Here is a 20,599-nt window from a genome sequence, read left to right as displayed (position 1 = left end):
TTTTTGACTGTGTTGGGTCTTTGTTGCTGCATGCAGGCTATCTTGAATTGCGGCGAGTGGGCTTCTCATTGCGATGGCTTCTCGTTGCGGAGCACAGGCTCTAGGTGCGCGGGCTTCAGTAGTTGTGGCACGCAGGCTCAGTAGTTGTGGCTTGCGGGCTCTAGAGCGCAGACTCAGTAGTTGTGGCTCACGGGCTTAGTTGCTCCATGGCATGTGGGATCTTCCCGGACCAGGGCTCGAACCCGTGTCCGCTGTATTGACAGGCTGATTCTTAACCACTGTGCCACCAGGGAGGCCCCTAGATATAATACCATTTATTCATTCATTTCCCTGTGAATAGTTAATTCCAGTTTATTTTAAATTTTTATTTTATAATTACCAATATTATTATAAAGTTTTAATACAGGTTATCTTATACACATGTTCAAACATTTCTCTAGAATGTATATTTATAAAGGGAGTGATATTTCTAAGTTATAGAAATCTTCAGCTAATTGAATAATGCCACATGGTTTTCTAAAATGGTTATATATGATTTAAGTGTAATATATTCTCTTCCTGGATGCTGGTTATGTATTACTCTAGAAAGGATAGTTGTGCTGAACTTCAGTTTTGGAAGAATGGGATCTGAAGTGACAGGGTAACATAGAACTATCTGTTGTAAACCAAAGAGCAAGGAAGGCAACAAGACTGACTCAAAGAATAGAGTGTGTCTCACATCTGGAATTAGCTGCTCTTGTGTCTTAGAGATGTTATTGGTTGAGTTTGTGTCCTGTTCTCAAATATCTCTGTCGAGGAATTGTATTCAAACGTAGGATTATCAAATAACTATTTTTATTGTTTCTGAAAGATTGATCTGTGGGAGATAAATAAACATTCAAGAAAAAAACTGCAAAGTATTCAAGTAAGTTTGGATGTCTGATTTAGCCAAGCCAAACAGTTTTCTGCAGAATTTCTCAAATCCATTAATATGCTAATAGACACTGAATTTGTAAGAAGGATATATATTATAAAGAAGTTCCAGTGTTATTTGATCATGAAACTCCTTATGTTCATGGACTCCTGGAACGTACTTTGCAGAAATTTTGCTTTTTTTCTAATCATGACATGTTAGAACTAGAAGGAACCTTAAAACAACTCAGTTTTGAACTCCAGTTTTGCAAGAGGGATAAAATTAAGAGAGTTTAAGTGACTTCCCCAAGGACACACAGCTCTTCGATGGTTAAGGCGGGATTAGGATCTGTATCTTCAGATTCTTGATCTAGTGTTCTTTGAATTTGGTTAAAAAATAAATGAAGTTGCAAGATGCAGTGGCCTGTATGTATGTGGTATGTCCTTCTTTACCAGTGAGAATAGTGAGACTCAGATTCTTTCCTGTGAACCTCAAATTGCCCTTCTGACAGCTTATAACATCCTCTCTCTGAAACTGTATTAGATCTGTGATCTTCATGAGGGTTCAAGAGTCTAGGATTATTCTAGGTAAAGTCTCCAGGTAGAGTAGATATCACACACACTTGATCATCCTATCTTATTGGCCCCTCCAGCAAGATTTAGCCAGAAAAATGTCCCTTCCAACATCATGGTTCAGGTGGATGAGGCAGTCTTATACGTTGAGGTTGTGTGGACACCGTCACACCCCATAAGCAGAATTAAGGAAGGGCTTGAAATTTAGAAACGGAATCACCTTTCCAATAGGCAGTGGAACAGTGTGAACCAGAGACCCTTAAAAGTTCCAGACCCTTTAACTTTGAAAAAAGTTGTGAGAAGTATGTCCCCAGATTGAATTGCATTGTTATTTGTCGATACAGTGTTGTAATAATGAAACATTTGATGTAATCTGAATGTCCGGTAACTTGGGGTTGGTTAAATGAATCAAGGTATGCTATGAAATACTATACAGCCAATAAAAATTATGTTCTAGAGCAATTCATGGAAAGATGTCTAAAACAGAGCTTCCCGAAAAGTGTGCCAGGTAGTAGGTTTTGATGCCCTTTGCCCTCATGGGAGATGGTCAGGGTCTTGTGTGGCCTGAACCCCCAGCTCAGATGTCTCAAACTGCAGGCAGTCTTTCCTATTCACACTAGTGTGTCATAAAAATGACTTATTTTTTTATGTATGCCGTGATGCAAAAAATATTCAGAAAAGTGGTCTAAAACAAACTACATGAAACAAAAGGTTATGAAATATTACTACAAAAAGTACATTTAAAAAATAAATTTATTTTATTTTTGTCTACGTTGGGTCTTCATTGCTGCGAGCAGTCTTTCTCTAGTTGTGGCGAGCGGGGGCTACTCTTCATTTCAGTGCACGGGCTTCTCATTGCAGTGGCTTTTCTTGTTGTGCAGCATGGGCTCTAGGTGCGCGGGCTTCAGTAGTTGTGGCACGCAGGCTCAGTAGCTGTAGTGCACGGGCTTAGTTGCTCTGCGGCATGTGGGATCTTCCCGGACCAGGGCTCGAACCCATTTCCCCTGCATCGGCAGGTGGATTCCTAACCACTGTGCCACCAGGGAAACCCCAGAAGTACATATTTTTATAAACAGAGATACACTCAGAAGTCTACTAGGAAATACACCCTGCCTACACCCGGATGATGGGAATACAGTTACTTTTATTTTCATTCTTTGGCTCATCTACATCTCTCCTTTTCAGTGAACAGTTTTCTTTAATAACAATAATAGGACAATACTAATTTAATACTTACATGACCCTTAATATGCTTTATCTTGTTTTAGCCTCAAGCAGGCCTGTGAAGTAGACACTGACATTATCATTTTCATTATATAAATGCTATTTTTAAATTTCAGATTTGAAGCTCTTAAGAACTGGACAAGTTGATGCAGAAAGGAAAAGGTGGAAATGAGACACATCTGCAAAGTAGAAATAAGAAAAGATAGTAACTAATTGTCTATGGGAAGCAACTATGTATGCCTCCGGGATATTGAGGATTATGGCATTAGTAACCAAAACGGAATCAAGGAAATACAAGATTATGTAGAGATTTTAAAGAAATTCAGAGAAATGGTTAGTTTTCAAGAAGAAGCTGAGGTTGGCTCTTTACTTGTTGAGGTTGAAGAGATAACAAAGCAGGTTGGTAGGAATGTCCAGGTAATGGCCAGCGCCCAGGTGAGAGGAGAAGCCTGAAGCTGCAGTGTGGGCAGCCATCCCCGGTGGAGCCGCGCTTACAGCTCTGCAGGTGAAGCGCTCTCCTGAGAAGAGAGCGCACAGAGACAGGCGGGGCACCGAAAGCTTTACCCCTTAGGCCTCGCGTCCACAGACCCCTGAACTTGACAGCCGTGTGTAGAATGTTGATAGAATGGAATTCCACAAGTCCTTGTGCATGGGTAGATGTTGACAGTGGATGACATGTACAAATAGTTTCTTCATTGTTTTTCCTTAGATCAGAGATTACTTGATTTCTTTTAAGGAAAGCATAAGTGGAAAAGACATTTAACAAACTTGCAGTGTAATGTGGGTGAGAAGCACCCTAGAGGATGGAATTCAAGGTGAAACGTACCCTAGCTTTGGGAAGAAGTGATCAGAAATTGAGAAAATTCAACTGAATCATGACAGATGCTTGGTATACTGCATTTAGGGTGAGGAAAGGGTCAAGTTCCAACAATTCAAAATGGAGGGCCTCTGACTACATATAAATACAGTGGGCAAAGATCTAAGAGTCTCAGGAAACCACAACTTGAAAAGGGATGTGCTGTATATATTTGTGCTGGTGCATATAAGATGTTTATTAGGAAATATTTTTTCAGGCAGTAGAAAGACATACGTGTAATAATACGGCCACCTTGTCATATTTGGCATTAAGAAGAAATATATTAGAAATGTAATAATTATATTTCTCTTCAAGGTCCCTCTTTTAAGAGAGTTCAAAGTTATTAAATAGAATACAGGGGACATCAAAGAAAAAAGAATAGATAACTGTAAAATGTACTTCTAAAAAAAGGCTAATGAACATGGTATTACTTTTTTTTATTATTATTATTTTGGCGGTACGCAGGCCTCTCACTGTTGTGGCCTCTCCCGTTGCGGAGCACAGGCTCCAGACGCGCAGGCTCAGCGGCCATGGCTCACGGGCCCAGCCGCTCCGCGGCACATGGGATTTTCCCGGACCGGGGCACAAACCCGTGTCCCCTGCATCGGCAGGCGGACTCTCAACCATTGCGCCACCAGGGAAGCCCTGAACATGGTATTATTTATTTTTGGAATCAAAAGATCAAGGGATGATTTCATAAGGATCAGGATTGTTAAGTTATGCAAGATTGTTATACAGAGCTTTGGGGCATCTTTATTGCCAGTAGAAAACTAGGAAATAAGCTGAAACTATTAATAACCCCCCCCCCGAAGTACATGTGCATATATACACACACATATACATGGACCACACATACTCACACACATGCACATATAAGTGTATGTTTGTATAAAGAGCCCGGAAGGGTCTACATCAAGCTATTAATTGTTATTATTTGTGTGTGGTATTGGTTATAGGTGTTTTTATTTGTTCCATATCTGTGTCTTCTAATTTATCCATAGTAAACATGAAATGTTTGTGCAGTAAGAAAAATGTTTTTATGGTATTTATAGAAGCAAATAGGTCACTTCCCTCTCATCCCTATCACCCTGCCAACCCCTAACCTATAAAACTTAATTTTTATAATATTCTGTATAACAGTAGTACTGGTACTCTATCTTTTACAGATGCTAGTGAAAAGTAACCACCTTTCAGACAAGATCATTGTTTTGCCAGGGAAAATTGAAGAAATCTCACTTCCTGAGGCTGTAGATGTGATCATTTCAGAACCCATGGGATACATGCTGTTCAATGAAAGGATGTTGGAAAGTTACCTTCATTCCAAAAAATGGCTGAAAGCAAATGGTGAGTTGGCCAATTCCTGGTTTAGAAAGTAGGCTAACTTCTCTGTAAAATATGCTGTCTTACTTCCCCCATAATCAGTCCTTTATAGAAAGGAGGAGAGAGCATTTCTATTAAACCAGTTCTCTGATTTTCTCATCCTATTCTCCCATAATAAATGAGCTAGTCTCCAAAAGACATTGATGGCAGTGGCTGCGTGGTATTCAGTACGGTAAAGGAGACCAGTTCCGAGTTATGTGTTTTTGTCCTAGTTCAATCACTGTTTTCCTTAGCTAACTTGGCCTAACACTTGACCTTTTGACCTTGGCTTCCCCATCTGTATTACTGGAAGTAATCTCTAAAGCCCTTTCAAATGTTGACCTTCTGTAATGTGAGAAACTCTCTCGTGTCCATTTCTTCTTTCTAACATATTCTCTTCCTACTGTATGTCTCTTTCCCTATGGTCACTACGTATAATCGAGATAATAATATAAAGTCCAGTATTCTGTTTGTGCTTAACGAGTGTCTGTGCTAAGCAATTTCCATAAATTATTTTATGAAAACCTTACGAAGTGTGAATAATGAAAGTTTTCAGTTTATTTGGAGGGTTAGTGCAGAGGCTCTTGGTGATTTTATACTCCTTTCCCAGGGGACATATGGTGATGTCTGAAGACGTTTTTGAGTTGTCACAGCTGGCAGAGGTGGTGCTACCCGCACCTAGGGGGAAGGACCAGGGACTTGCTAAACATCTTTCAATGTGCAGGACAGCCCTCACACACATCAAAGGCTTATCCAGCCCAAAATGTCAGTAGGGCCAAGATTGAGACCTGGCTTAGTGGGAGACAGTATTACGATCTGCACTTACGAAGAGAAAACTGAAGCACGATGAGGGAAAGCATCGTGGCAAGGACACACCTCTAATAAGTGACAGAGCAGAGGTTTGGCCCCAGATCTGTCTGACCCTGAAACCCACACTCACAACTCCTTGCACACACACTGACTTTCCACTGTTCACCAGAGGGAGTGGGCATGTTCCAACAGCACATTTTTTTCAATTAAGGGTTAGAAGGTAACTGGCCAGTTTTAACAGTTGCATCTCTGATGAGAATTGCAGCTCCTTACCGGTTTTACTTACTTTAAAGTACTATTGTTGTGACTCCCTAGTCATACCCAGTGAAGACAAAACAGAGAATAAACTACAGCTCCTACTCACCAGGTTACCTGGTCTATATGCATAAGTAGAGCTTTAAGTTTGTCATTTCCTGCATGTTTCAAAATTTAGGGATGTAGAAATAGGCATTTTTTTTTTAAAAAACTCATGCAGAAATAAATAAACTTGGGCAAAGTATACCTAACATCAAGAACTCCATTAGCATTCCTGTTATAAATCAGCCCAGGATGATCTTGGAGGCCTTGTGTTCATGTGATAAAATTGAACTATGGGAGATGAGAGCAAAGTAGCTTGGATTTCCTCCTCAAGGCCTCCCAGAAAGAATATTTGTATTTTTTTTCTGGATTTTTCTCAAAGGGTTAGGTGCTTTTGGATGATGAGACTTTAAACAGAGTTAATTAACATGCATCTGTCGAGCTGCCCTCTAAGCCGAATATTTAGACTTAATATCTGGGCATCCTTTCTCCCCAGGTATTTGAAATGGTTATGAAATTTTATACTCGGCTGTGTATCTTTAACTAGACAAGTAGAAATGAATACTGATTTTATCAGCTCTCTACCCTGTGCATTCCTGGGGGGAGGATGATTGACTTTTTTCCTAATTATTTTTATTTTCCATCAAAATAAGACATAGCTTACCACATCACATGACAATAAAAAGGCTTACAGTGAAAATGAGTCACCCTCTGCCACACCTCTTCCTATCCAGAGACTGCTCCCCGAAGGCTTTTCCTTTCAACTCTATTCTCTGTTGCTTCTCTTAGTTACCTACATATTTCTATGTAAACTTATCATATTGCTCTTCTTGTCACTCTCTGGTTGAGAAGTTAGCTTTCCTGCGTAGCAGCTCCTTCCCTTCTTGAGGCATCCCCCCATCCTCTAAATGTATTTATACAGGTCCTCAATCCCTTATCCAAACCCTCGAGGCCAGATATGTTTCAGAATTCAAAATCTGGAGGACTTTGGGAAGGTCATAGAGTCATAGACCATGTGTTACTGAACACCTCCAGTGGGATCTGAGGCAGCCCTCCATAATGAAGCACATAGTATTTCTGCAACAAAACATGAACACGGATACCAAGTAGGATAAATAAGGACTATAAACTCATGTCAGTTCAGGTCAGGTTTTGCCATCAAATGATGTTGCAAACTTACCAAAATCTGTTGCTTTGCAGAGCTTTTTGGATTTCAGAATTTTTTTTTAATAGAAGGAAATATAGACCTAGATTATTACTTGTTTAAATCAATAATTGGTGTTTGCATCATTATGACAATGTAAGTACTGTTCAGTGCTGAGTCAGGTGGTATGGTAGGTGCATATGATTATATATTTTTTTCATGAAATCTTTTGTTTTTCCTGGAGTAAATTGCCTTGTTTTTTCATTAGTTTAGTTTTCCGTATACTCATGACTAATTTTTTCCATGCTTTAACAGGTCTGACAGATTGCCTATAAATATTTATTTTGTGGGATTCTCCTGTAATGCTCTGTCCTCCTCGACCACACATGAACTGGTAGCTCTCTAGTCCTATTGCGTGGCTACCCCACACTTTGACTTCCCACCATATTCTTTTGTCTTCCCCTTTCTTGGTTTATACCATTCATTTCAGCAAAGAATATTTTCTAATAGCTTCTGGAGAAAGGGTGGTTGAGAAGTTTCTGTTTATCGAGTCCTCGTATTATCATTTTGTTAGGTAGAGAATTTTAACTTGAAAACAATTTTTACTCAGTATTTTTAAGGCATCTTTTTTTGGCGTCTGGTACCCAATGTTGCTGTTGAGAAGTCGAATGCCATTCTGACTCCTGAAGTTTTAAAATGACATAGTTTTTCCCTCTGGATGCTTTTAGTAGTTTTTTTTTCATTTCTAGTTGTCTTAGTGTGAAACTTGTAAAATTCTTGTGCTGGACATTTAGTGGGTATGTTAAATCAGAAGACTCATTTTCTTCTACTCTGGGAATTTTTCTTATATTTTACCTTTGATGATTTCCTCGCCTCCATTTTATCTAATATCTTTGCAATTCCTGTTAGGCTTGGGCTCAGAACATCCTCCTCTGAAACTTCCCAGGTTTACACAAATAATGATACATATGACTTTTCCAGAGTTGTTTAATATCCTTGTATCTTGAAATTGAAAAACCACCAAGCAATCATTATTGTTTTAACGATAGTGCTTGAGATTTACATGGAGAAGTATGAATGATGTTACAGTCGTGGTTTTTCTCTGACCACCTCTGAAAATACCGTAATTAAAATGATCTGTTCTATTTTAACGGACATCAAGGGGAGCATCGTTAAAGTATGAGACCATTGACTGTTGGAAGAGATTTCACCCCTGGGTTTTTTCCTTCCGCTTATTAGCTCTGTGGTTATGGCTGAATCATTTAAATTTCCCTGTTCCTTAGTTTTCTCATTTATAAAATGGATACAATAATAGAACCTACTTTATATTATTGTGAGGATTAAATGAATTAATACATGGGAAGCCCATAAAAAGGTTCAAGGCAGAGTTAACATAAACAAGAACTTTTAGGTATTATTATTAGAATGATGATGATGAAGATCTGTGGTTTTTTAGATGATGAGAATAATAATGCTGATCGCCACATCTGCCTGCCCAGAAGGGCCCAACTCCAGGTCTGCCAGCCTAGGTGTTTGTTTGCCTGCTAAGTTATCTGCCTTTTCCCCCAGCGACTGCAAATGTCAGGAACAAAACACAAGTGCTGCGGGCTTCCCAGCGTGGAGGATGGTGAGCCTGCACATAAGCATAGGTTCTAACAGCACTTAAAAAGATAAATAGTCGATATGATTATACATCGACAAAGTCTAAGAATGAAAATAATAATGTGATAGGATGATGGAATGTTGTTTTCAAAGCTAAGTTGTTTTTACAATAAATAAAAGAAAAAATAAATAAATAAAAGAAGTGCCCAGAATTCCAAGCACCGGACATACAGAAAGGAAGAAAAACTAGTAGCTGAGGTGGGAAGCAGCTGCATAGCACAGGGAGATCAGCTCGGTGCTTTGTGACCACCTAGAGGGGTGGGTTAGGGAGAGTGGGAGGGAGGCGCAAGAGGGAGGGGATATGGGGATATATGTATATGTACAGCTGATTCACTTTGTTATACAGCAGAAACTAACACACCATTGTAAAGCATTTATACTCCAGGGACTTCCCTTGTGGCACAGTGGTTGGGAATCTGCCTGCCAAATGCAGGGGACACAGGTTCAAGCCCTGGTCCGGGAAGATTCCACGTGCTGCGGAGCAGCTGGGCCCGTGCACCTTAACTGCTGAGCTTGCACTCTAGAGTCCATGAGCCACAACTACTCAGCCCACGTGCCACAACTACTGAAGCCCACGAGCCTAGAGCCCGTGCTCTGCAACAAGAGAAGCCACCGCAATGAGAAGCCTGTGCACCGCAACAAAGAGTAGCCCCTGCTGGCCGCAACTAGAGAAAGCCCGCGCACAGCAACGAAGACCCAATGCAGCCAAAAATAAAATAAATTTAAAAAAAATATCATACTCCAATAAAGATGTTAAAAAAAAAACAACCAGTAGCTGAGAAAGCTAATATGCCAGGTTAAATGCCTCACCTAGGACTCTAAACTTTTATTATAATGTAGCTTTGTGTCTTGCTTTGACATTCTTTTTTATATGCCGTCTAATCTTCTGCCTGATTTTCTTATCATTGCTTTGAGGCAAGTTTACGTTTTAGCCTGCTGTGTAATAACTGAGATGGAATGAAAGAATGGAACAGGTCAAGTGGCAGGTCTTCAAGTAAGAAGGCAGTAGGAGTCAACTTTGAGTCTATTGTCTTCTGCTCAATAGGAATGATGTTCCCGACGTTCGGCGACATCCACCTGGCCCCCTTTTCTGATGAACAGCTGTACTTGGAACACCACTCCAGAGCCAACTTTTGGTAACGTTCTCTTCTCTCTTCCCCTCCTTTCAGAGTAAACCAGAGTTCTTAAACTGTTGACACTGTGGGTCATACACTGGGGTCAGGGACTGTCCTGTGCACTGTAGGCTGTTTAGCACCTTTCCTGGCATGTACTTCCTGGATGCCAGTAGCACCTTCCCCCTAGTTGTGGCAACCAAAAATGTCTCCAGAGATTACCGAACATCCCCTTGGAAGACAAAATCACCCCCTGTTGAGGACTGCTGAAATAGACAAATAAGGGAGCCAGTTAGGCAAAATCAAACATCCAAAAAACTGCCCTAAGGCTAAAATAATAGCATCCTCCCCCTGCCTGCTGTTCCTCCCTTTCCACTTCCTTCATCCATTCTTTTGGCCCAAGGCTATGGCTTCTGCTAGAACATGCCTTTGTCAGAGAGCAGATCAATCAATATACCTTCATGTATATGAGTTGACCCGAAATTTTTGGAGCTTTCCTACTAATTAGCTGTTGACCTTTGGGCAGTTCACTTCATCGTCTGAGACTTGGTTTCTTCCACTGGTAAAATGAGAACTAACACAAAACTCCTGCCAGTTTGCAACCACCATTCCTTCTGCCTTCTTTTCCTGAGACTGGTTTTTATAAGGAGAAGGAGGGGAGGAGAATGACAATATTGGACCTGTGGGAGGGAGAAACAGAACAGATACCATCCAAGTGGGGATGTGAGGCGCGTAGGAGGGAGCACAGCATGCAGCGGCAGGGGGGTGAGAATGTGAATGAAAATGTAAACTTCTCAGTTCTGGCTGAGGATGCAGAACCGTCCAACGGCAATATCCAGAGTTGATTTCCAGGGCTTTCTCTTTGTAATGCCGTCCATTGGTGAAGGGGCAGGAAATAGGAAGTGCTTTGCTTTCCCACATTACAAAGTGCTATGAGTGAGGTCGAAGGGTTATGATTTTTCTTTCTCCCCAGTTTTTTCTGGCAAAATAGGCTTTCCCACCCCAGTTTCATAACCTTTAACGGCTTCGATTCAATCTGTAATTTTGAAACTACAAGCCACAGAATTTCCAGTGGGGGTGAATGGCCTCTTAGTGTGTATGTGTGTGGTGACAGAGGGGGGCGATGATGTCATGTAAGGTCATGCTGACCCTAAATGTTTCTATCTTAAATGGAGAGGTTGGAGGGAGAGGAATTTCAGGTGACAGAGTATGCCAGACTTCACAGGGGAGGTTGGTTGTCCAGGCAGTTTTTCTGTGATCTCCCAGCAGTACCATCTGCTGCACGGATGGTTTTGGCAGAATGCCTTGAGAGAAATCAAGGAGGCGGCGGGGGTGGGGGTGGGGGCGGAGTTGGAGACTGTTGAGTATAGACACCCCTTTTGAGGAATTTCACTGCAAAGGGAGTTAGAGAGATGGGTGGTGGCTGACCAGGGAAGTGAGGTATAAAAAAGGTAGTTTTTTTAATGGAATAAATGGAACATGTTTTCATGTTTGACGGGGAGCCCAGCCAGTCTACTGTGATTATTAATACTCTCTAGGTAGTAAGAACTCTCTTGATGAGCTCACCCATTCCCACAGTTCAAATACCATCTTTATGCTAATGATTTCCGAGTGTATCTCTCCAGACTTGTCCTGTGAACGCCATACTTTTCCATAGCCACCTGCCTCCTGGACGTCTGCCCTTGGAGAGACGCACCATGTCCACAGCTCAACTCCTGATCTCCCCCACTGCCACCCCACACCTGCTCTACACACAGTCTTTCCACCTCAATTGCTGACAACTTTATCCTCCTAATCATTCAGGCTCCGTATCTTGAAGGCCTTCTTTCTTTGTTCCCCATACCTAAACCATTAAGAAATTATGTTGGTTTTACTTCCAAAGTACATTTGACCCCGAACAACACAGATTTGAACTGTGCGGACTTTTTTCAATAAATATATACTAAAGCCCTACATGTGAATCTGTGCATGTGGAACCGTGGATACAGAGGGCTGACTGTAAAGTTAATGAGCATTTGTTTTTATTTTTTATTTTTGGTGGGGGGGGGTATGCAGGCCTCTCACTGTTGTGGCCTCTCCTGTTTCAGAGCACAGGCTCTGGACGCGCAGGCTCAGCAGCCATGGCTCACAGGCCCAGCCACTCCATGGCATGTGGGATCTTCCCGGACCTGGGCACGAACCCCTGTCCCCTGCATCGGCAGGCGGACTCTCAACCACTGCGCCACCAGGGAAGCCCTAATGAGCATTTTTGACTGCGTGGAGGGTGGGTGCACGAACAAACCCCCCTTTTGTTCAAGGATCAACTGTATATCCAGAATCTGAGCAGTTCTCCCTGTATTTACTGTTTCCACTTGATCACAACACTGTCATCTCTCATCTCAGTTATTACGGTAGCTTAACCTGTCTATTCCAACATCCCCAAAGCCCTCCAGTAGGTTCTCCCCAGTCTGGCTCCTCATTTTCTACTGCTGTGTTCACTCCACTCCAGCCTCCCAGACTTCCTTGCCCATCCTCAGGCGTACCTGACACACTCCCACCTTAGGGCCTTGCATTTGCTCATCCTTCTCTGGAATACCTTTCCCTCCAGATTCACATGGCTAATTCCTTCAACTCCATAAAGTCTTTGTTAAATGGCTTCTCAATAGGACCTACCCTGACCACCATATTTAAAGTGGCAGCCATACCACTCCTAATCCCACTTTTTCTGCTCTGTATTTTTCCTCCAACACTTATCACCTCCTAAAAGACTTACTTATTATTGTTTATTGTCCGTATCCCTCCTCATAGAATGTAAGCACTGCAAGAGCTGGAATATTGTCACTGTTCACTACCTATCCTGCCACATGGTAGGCCCTCAATAAATATTTCTGATAAAAACTCCTGTGATCTCAAACATGTATGGAAATAATTACTATCAAGATTTTAGTTGATACCTTTCTCATTTTTCTTTTTCTTTATAAAATTAGACTCATACCATAAATACCATTTTATAGCACTTTTTAAAAACGTTATTAATACCTTGTGGACATGTTCTCAGGTCTTTTAGATATTATTTTGCTGCAGAGTATTTCTTTTGTGGCTCTCTTGTAATTTATCGACTCAAGATCCAATGTTGGGTATTAAATTATTAATTATAATTTAACCCTATACATTCTGTTAAGAAACAGTACTAAGGTATTGTTCCTATATTCCACAAGAATGTAGAATTTTATAGACTTCTATAAATTTTATAGGAAACAATGCTAAAGTGAACATCCTGTTATAGAAATCTTGTACATTCTGATTATTACCTTACAATAAATTGCTAGAAGCAGAATCACTGGACCAAAAGGTGTGAAGAAGGAACTTTACAAAAATTATTCTGGGGCTTCCCTGGTGGCGCAGTGGTTGAGAGTCCGCCTGCCGATTCAGGGGACACGGGTTCGTGCCCCGGTCTGGGAAGATCCCACATGCCGCTGAGCGGCTGGGCCCGTGAGCCATGGCCGCTGAGCCTGCGCATCCAGAGCCTGTGCTCCGCAACGGGAGAGGCCACAACAGTGAGAGGCCCGCGTACTGCAAAAAAAAAAAAAAAAAAAAAATTATTCTTATATGTTGCCAAATTGCCCTGTAGAAAAGCTTTACCAATTAACACTTCCACCAGTGGTATATGAGAATGTCTGCTGAGTCTTGCCCATACAGGATATGTTCTGTTAAATGCCAGTTTGATTTGCAAAAAAAATGGTGACCGATTTATTTTTAATCTGTATTTCTTTGATAGCTGGTGCATTTGAATGGTTTTATTTTTAGTCAACAGATACACACACAAAATTTTTTAATATATAGTTATCAAAATTCATAGCCTTCACTCTGTTTCTACTTTCTGTCCCTTTATAAGGGGGTTTCTGCATTAGACTACTAGCATGAAGGCCTTCTGTTGTATTGATGCAAGGAACAGGTGGTGAAAGCTTGCACGATTTCTGATTTCTGTTAGAAGAGGCAAAGAAGTGGATGCTGGCTGAAAGGAGGCAGGGGGATGCAAAAAGTGAGTCTGGGTGTATTCTGAGGGAGTGGGCTGAGAGACTGAGGAATAACCAACAGGCTAAATAAATGAGATCCCCAGGTACAACCCATCCTCAGTCCTCACCTGACTTAACTATCAACACCGCCGCTTGATGCCTTTGACTCTTCACTTCTGAGCCTAAGCCTGATTTTCTTCCTTCCTTATTGGCCCTAATTCTCCTTTGCTGATTCTTCCTCATGACTCAAATCTTTGATGTTGGATTGACTCCTGGTTAGTTCTTAGATGTCTTCCTATTTCTGTCTGTGATAACTTTCTTACTGATCTCATTTAAATACCGTCTTTATGTTGACAACTCCCATAGTTAGAACTCCAGGCCAGACTTCTCCCCAGAACCATAGACTTCGGATGTCCAAGTGGCTGGTGACAGCTCACCTTGGATGTCTGTTGGGCATCGTAAATTTAATAAATCCAAAGGCAAGCTGCTGATTTTCACCACCACCCCCTGCCTACCCCTGCAAAACAAACATAAAACAAGCAAAACAAAAAACCCTGCTTCTACTACAGTCTTGAAATAGCCTCCTAACTCATTTCCTCTTTTTCAACAACAACCAACATGATCTTGGTAACACATGATTAGGTCATGTTATTCTTCCACCCAGAACCCTCCACTGGCTTCCGATCATCTCCATAAGAACGTCCAGAGTTCTCCCGATAGATGGTAAGACTCCGCCTGATCAAGTTCCACCCTGCTGTCCCTCGGACATCATCTCCTGCTACTTGCTCTCTTGTCCTCTCCACTCTGGCCTCATTGGTTGGGCTCCCTGCTTCCCCTCGAACATACTTGGCCTGCTGGCACCTCACTGCCCTTCCCTCTGCCTGAAACGCAGGTGTCACTGGGGCTCGCTCTCACCTCCTTCAGGTCTTAGCTCACCTGTCATCATCTCAGGGAGACCATCTGTCAGTTAAAACTTGTCATCTCTTCCCTCCTGGAAGCCCTTATCCCACTTCTCACTGCCTTTTTCTCTATAGCACTTATTATCTTCTGCCATATATATGCTTTTACTTATCTGTTTTATTTCTTGGCCATTTCCCCCCATGAGACTACAAGTTCTGTAAGAGTGGCTGTTCGATTTACTGCTGTGTCCCCATCGTCTGACCTAGATGATCATAATTGCTCAATACATTTTTGTTAACTAGAAGACAGATGCATTATTTATAAGATTTCTTTATATATTAAGGGTATTAAGACTTTGTTGTAGTTTCTTCAGAATTTTCTCTTCGCCTTGTAATATTCTTTGTGGTGGTTTTTACCACAAAAGGAGTTAAAAACTTTTATGTGTGTAAATCTACCAATATTTTATTTTACAGTTTCTTTCTTTTCCTTTATTTGAAAAAAAGCTTCCCCACCCTGAGTCTGGTATTAGCTTCCTTCTACTTCTTTCATATTTTACTTTTTTTACACTTAACAGTCTTTCAAATATACATTTAACTCTAAAATTCATTTAAGTGTGCAGTAAGCATATAACTTTAGCCTTTTTAAATAACCAGTCATGGGGTTCACTCTTGGTAGACAAGCTTACTACATTCTGATGTTAGTAGCAGTCACCTACAGAATGAATCATTTCCTTTTCTTACTTGATTAAGATTCCTCGGCCCTTATTAATTAAGATTCTGAAAAGTATCTCCTGCGAGTAAGGCTCAGTCATGAAGAATCATCATTCTCAGCTGTAAAACTTCTTTAGGTGGTGGGTACTACTGACAGTACTGAAAATATATAATTGGTTCAGGGGGTTAAACCCAAGGCTTTTAAATACAATTTTTAATGGATTCTCATATCAAGAAAAATATATACATAGGATCAATTAAGAGGAGTAACCAAATATTCTCAAGAAGTTTGAGATGATACTAGTTTACCTCATTACAGTTATTACAGTTATAGAACATACAAGCGTAGGCAAGTAGGCAGTAGTTAAAAACTAGATAAATCAGACTCTAGAACCAGATTCAACTGTGTTTAATTCTTGGTTCTGTCAATTACTAACTGTAAAACCTTAGCCAAGTTAATCTAATTTCTTTTAGACCCAAGTTTCTTATTTATAAACTAAAGATAACAGTGTTACCTACCTGGGGGTGGGGAGTTTAAGGGATGGGACCTTTCCTTGTACAACTGTCATAGCCCTTTCTTCAGAGGCCAGTGTGAGGGTTCTAACAGTTGCTGAATATGTCTATCCCAGTTGCACATTCAGGGACTGGGAAAATAACTACATGGTGGGTATGAACTCATTGGACACCCTGTGCAATAGACTTGGTCAGACCTTCCTTTGCTACCTCCATAAACCCTTACTAACCAGAGATATCCTAAGATTTCTCATATCAATATCACTTCTTACCTCACATTCCTCAAAAAAATCTAGATATTCTCCTTTCTCCTACATAGTTGCTTTGCCACAGAGAAGAATTGGGGAATGTTTACCATATGTTCCTGCAGTGGCATTGCAGAGTCCTCCCTCAAGGGACTGGGTTTCCACTTCAGTCATGGGCCAGTGGTCACTGGATCCATAAACCAGATGTCTAAGTTAGATCTGGAAATTGGATGAGGGACCTAATCTTCCCATTGTGACAGCTGATATCCTGCTCGTAAGCTACCAAGATTTTTGTTGTTGTTATAGAAATTGAGTACTGTCTAGTCACTGTGCATGTATTTCACCTCTCTGGTAACACTAGGACCTTTTAGCAACCACTTACAGGTCCCTCTGGATCAAGGTACCCTGACTGCCACTCTAGTCTTGCCGTCCAGCACAGGAATTATTTCATTCTAGCCTATGATGGTTAATTACTGCTTTCTTGCTTCTGACATTCTGAAATTCCATCCAGATTATGCTCCTTCGGAGCAGAATTTAGTGGCAGCATCACCCGTCACTGTCTTTGATGTACTGAGGACAGCATGCCTCAAATCTTTCACTAGTTTGTTCCCCATTACCTATATGAATGGAGAGTTTCCTGGACTTTGCCTGAGAATAGTCAGGTGGAACAATCTTACATCTTACACAGTAAATCCGTCTAGCATTTCCACCTCTCTGAGCCTTGGACCCCTTCCTCAATACTATACTGCAGAAATTCTGGAATCTCCATCTCATTAACTGCAGGCCATCATGATGACCGAGCTTCAAAGTGACATACATCCCAGCAGACTACTAGGAGTGGTATCTGCTAGAACATTGAATCCTGGGAGTGCCGTTGTTGATGAATTGCACCCTATGCTGACATATTCTACCCCCACTAGTCCAACACCCTTAAAGTCCACTCCAATACCCATTTCCCTGGTTCTTAGCAGAAAATACTAACCGGCTTCTCTAATGTTTTAGTCACGTAAGTTATCTCCTCCTTGGAGTAGGAATTGTACTTACTGCTTGGGCTGTGCTGGAGTTACCATCCTGACAGCAATGAGGGACCATTAGCCTGGAGGCAGTGCGCAACAGTGAGGCAGATCTTGAGGGGAATAAGATTATCTTGCAAGGCCCAGGCTTCAAGAGGAGTTGTTGTGCAGCCTTCAGGCAAAGGGAAGCTGTTCTTCTCTGACAGGACAGATGAGAATTGGGCTTCTGCTGGTTTGAAGGATTCAGAGGAGTTGGGAAGGTCTTTTCAGGATTCTCTGCCTTGTCCACTCTACTATCTTAATTCCAGGTCTCAGGGCCCTAGTCTCTTCCTGTCAGGGCCCCAGCTGTGATATGTAAGATCTGTCAAGGTTGCACACCCAACATCCTTTGCAACTCTTCCACTGTTGCTGCTTTACTATCTTGTTTGGGGTGGGGAGACGGGGCAGTTCCAGTTTCAAGAATATGGCTTTTAACTCTCAAATTCTATACCTGATTTTCTGCACAGAAGGCCTTGGAGCACCAAGGAGATATGAATTCCCTGAAATTCTGCTAAGGAAGCCCTCTGGATTTCACAGTGTGACTTAAGTTGGGAGTTGACTGCTCTGAGATAATAGTCTTCTTTTTGCAAAGCTTCCAATGCTATTAACAGAGCCTTGTCTCTGTTAATAGGGGTCCAAAGGCTCAGAGCCTCAATCCATATAATTATCATCACCCCAAAACTTCAAGCACGCAGTTACCATATAGCCCAGTGCCTCACCTTCCACCTTTACTGCATCCTAATTAGCCACTAGTGAGACTGTTAGTAATTGTGATGAAACTACATGCTAAGAGTTTTCCCTCCACACTTACCAGTAATTCTACATTCGAGGGCCACACCCATATTGATTGTCTTAGCTTGTGTTCCCCAGGAATCAGGGTCTTAGGCAAAGCTCATGAGCTACTTTATTAACGAATGCCATCCCAGTAAAACAAGAATGAGGAGAAAACAGAGGTAGGCAGGAAAGGAGGGAGAGATGATGCAAAAGTGCATAACTGAGCTGACCACCACATGGTAGCAAATACCAAGAGATTGCTTGATCCCTCAGGACCATCTTTAGAGGTCAAATGAACTGTATCTCAGGACAGTTTACACAGATGATGGGAGAGAAATGTATTTATCCATTGGCTCTTAACTCCTCATTGGGCAACTGTTTACCCCTAACATTAAGTAGTCTGCACTTCGGGGTTGTACATGCATGGACACCAAATGGGGGTCAGGGCACCTCATGCCCCACAGTCTGCAGGGATGCTCAGGGCAGGAGGGGAGAGCACACAGTGCAGGTCTGAGGTGAGGCGCTGCTGGGTTGTGCTCACGTGGAGTCAGATGAGTCCATACCTTGACACAGCGGGGGCAGAATACCTGGCTGAGGACTCCAGAGGCAGATAAGACAGAGGATCTGAGGTGACCCTTAAAAGGTGATATACCACTTAAGGAACCAAAAGACATTTCCCAGTTTCCTTTTCAGAGTATTGTGAGTGGGCTGTACGCACCCATCATGCTTGACAACGGCAGAGCGAGTTGAGCGATAGCAGGGATGCTAGTGGTGGATGGTCTGTAGTCAGCTGTTCTTTACAGAAATCAGAAGTCTGTGCTTACAAAGGACAAGGGAAGATGAACGTAAGCAGAATTCTGCCACGGGCAGTGAGAGCTCCCTTCTTGCACCTTTCCACTCTGACTCTACTAAATGCCTCCTTGACCATGGTGTTGCTGAGAAACGTTATTTTGAAGGGAATCCATTCCGCTGAATGCACAAGCTGCTACATTCTACTGCAAAGGCACTGGATGGTTTGTTCTTAGGCTAATTCTGCCCCCAAACTGAAATTTCTACTAAAGGTTCTTTTGGTATAGCTAGAAGTTTAGGCCTTCTGGTCTTTCCCAAAAATATATTTGGCCCTGATAGTCACTGGTTCTTAGGAATACCATATGGACCAAATAAGAACATTTCAAATTACCGTGAGATACAACCAAATTTTTGTCGGAAGTCAAGTGTATGCACAAAGTATCACAGAGAACTTTTGCAGGAATACTACCAACACAATTGTGTTTGGACTTTCATATGCCACTGTCCTTACTTCATTTACATTCAGTGATTCCTGGGACTATAACCTTCGTTCAGCTACCCAGTATTTCTTCTTAATATTTCCTCTGGTTCTCTTTTATGTCTGCAGCTCTTGAACTCACCAGGCTTTTGCTCATGAAATAAGCCTCAATTTCTGTATTCATCTTTTTTGTAACCTATGTCAAACTCATAGCTCTTTCATAGTATTCTGCCACTGGGCCCATACACATCCAGATCTGTGTAGTCAGGGATACACTATTTCAGTTTCTGGATCCTCTCGCATCAGAGCTCTCCATTTTCAAACAGAGTTCAACTTCAGCAGACATCACTTCATCATCCCTGGGCCTGGTTCTATACACTCTTAAGCTAAAGCACTTTAGTTCTGTACTCACAGAATTAGGACTCCCCTGAATTAGGCAAAACTATTCATCAGAATTATATTCATAGCACACATAATGGCACACTGTTATTAACTGTTTTCTTTTTAGTTAAGGCACTTATGGTTTTAAGTGACATAAGAAAGAATTTTAAAATGGCTTAAAAAAAAGGATATTTTTGACTAACGTATCTGAAAAGCCTGAGTAGATTCAGCTTCTCAGGCACAAATGGCTTCCAGGGCACAGACACTTATTGGGTCCAGGTCTCTCTCTATCCCTTAGCTCAGCTCCATTCTTGGATAGGGCTCTTCCCTCATAGCAGCAATGTGGTTTCCAGCAAATCCAGATTTATAGACTCATAGCTCCATGTCCACTTCTCTGTTGCAACAGTTTGAACAAAAGTCTTAGACTTGACTTTCCTTGGGTCACATGCTTAACCCTGAGTCCATCATTAAGGCCAGAGAGATAAGACACTCTGATTGGCTACAGCTCAGCTACATGCCAGAATTTATTGCTGAGGGCAGAGTCAGAGTCAAACCATCCAAACCCCAAGAACTGAGAGTGAGGAAGAAGTGCCTCTCAGAAGAAAATCTGGTGCCGTAATCAGAAGAAGAGCAACTCTTTGCTGGGTAGAATGAACAAAAGATGTCCACCATAGTTGTCTTGACTGATCCACTTTTTCTTCTGATCCATTTCCATAGGTCCAATTCTTATACAAACCAGTAATGTCTAGATTTATGTTGGTACACCGAGGGGTGCTCCATGGATTCCTTTACAGAATCCCAGGCTTTCCCTTTCTTAATGAAAGAGGCAGTCTG

The 20,599-nt window shown here is 41.7% G+C and overlaps 1 protein-coding gene across 1 annotated transcript in view; it reads left to right on the top strand.

Moving 5' to 3' along the window:
- The window catches only part of LOC132426645 (histone-arginine methyltransferase CARM1-like), a 268,188-nt gene that overhangs the window by 211,325 nt on the left and 36,264 nt on the right, over positions 1 to 20,599 (top strand). Inside the window, exons 6-7 of the mRNA XM_060013442.1 lie at positions 4,711 to 4,888; positions 9,862 to 9,952. Of these exons, the coding sequence (XP_059869425.1) occupies positions 4,711 to 4,888; positions 9,862 to 9,952 (269 nt within the window). The remainder of the gene's footprint in view (positions 1 to 4,710; positions 4,889 to 9,861; positions 9,953 to 20,599) is intronic.

The sequence above is a fragment of the Delphinus delphis genome, chromosome 6 (genome assembly GCF_949987515.2).
Source record: "Delphinus delphis chromosome 6, mDelDel1.2, whole genome shotgun sequence".
Taxonomy (NCBI): Eukaryota; Metazoa; Chordata; class Mammalia; order Artiodactyla; family Delphinidae; genus Delphinus; species Delphinus delphis.
The sequence above is the reverse complement of the archived record's forward strand: the minus strand, read 5'-3'. Positions and strand labels throughout refer to the sequence as shown.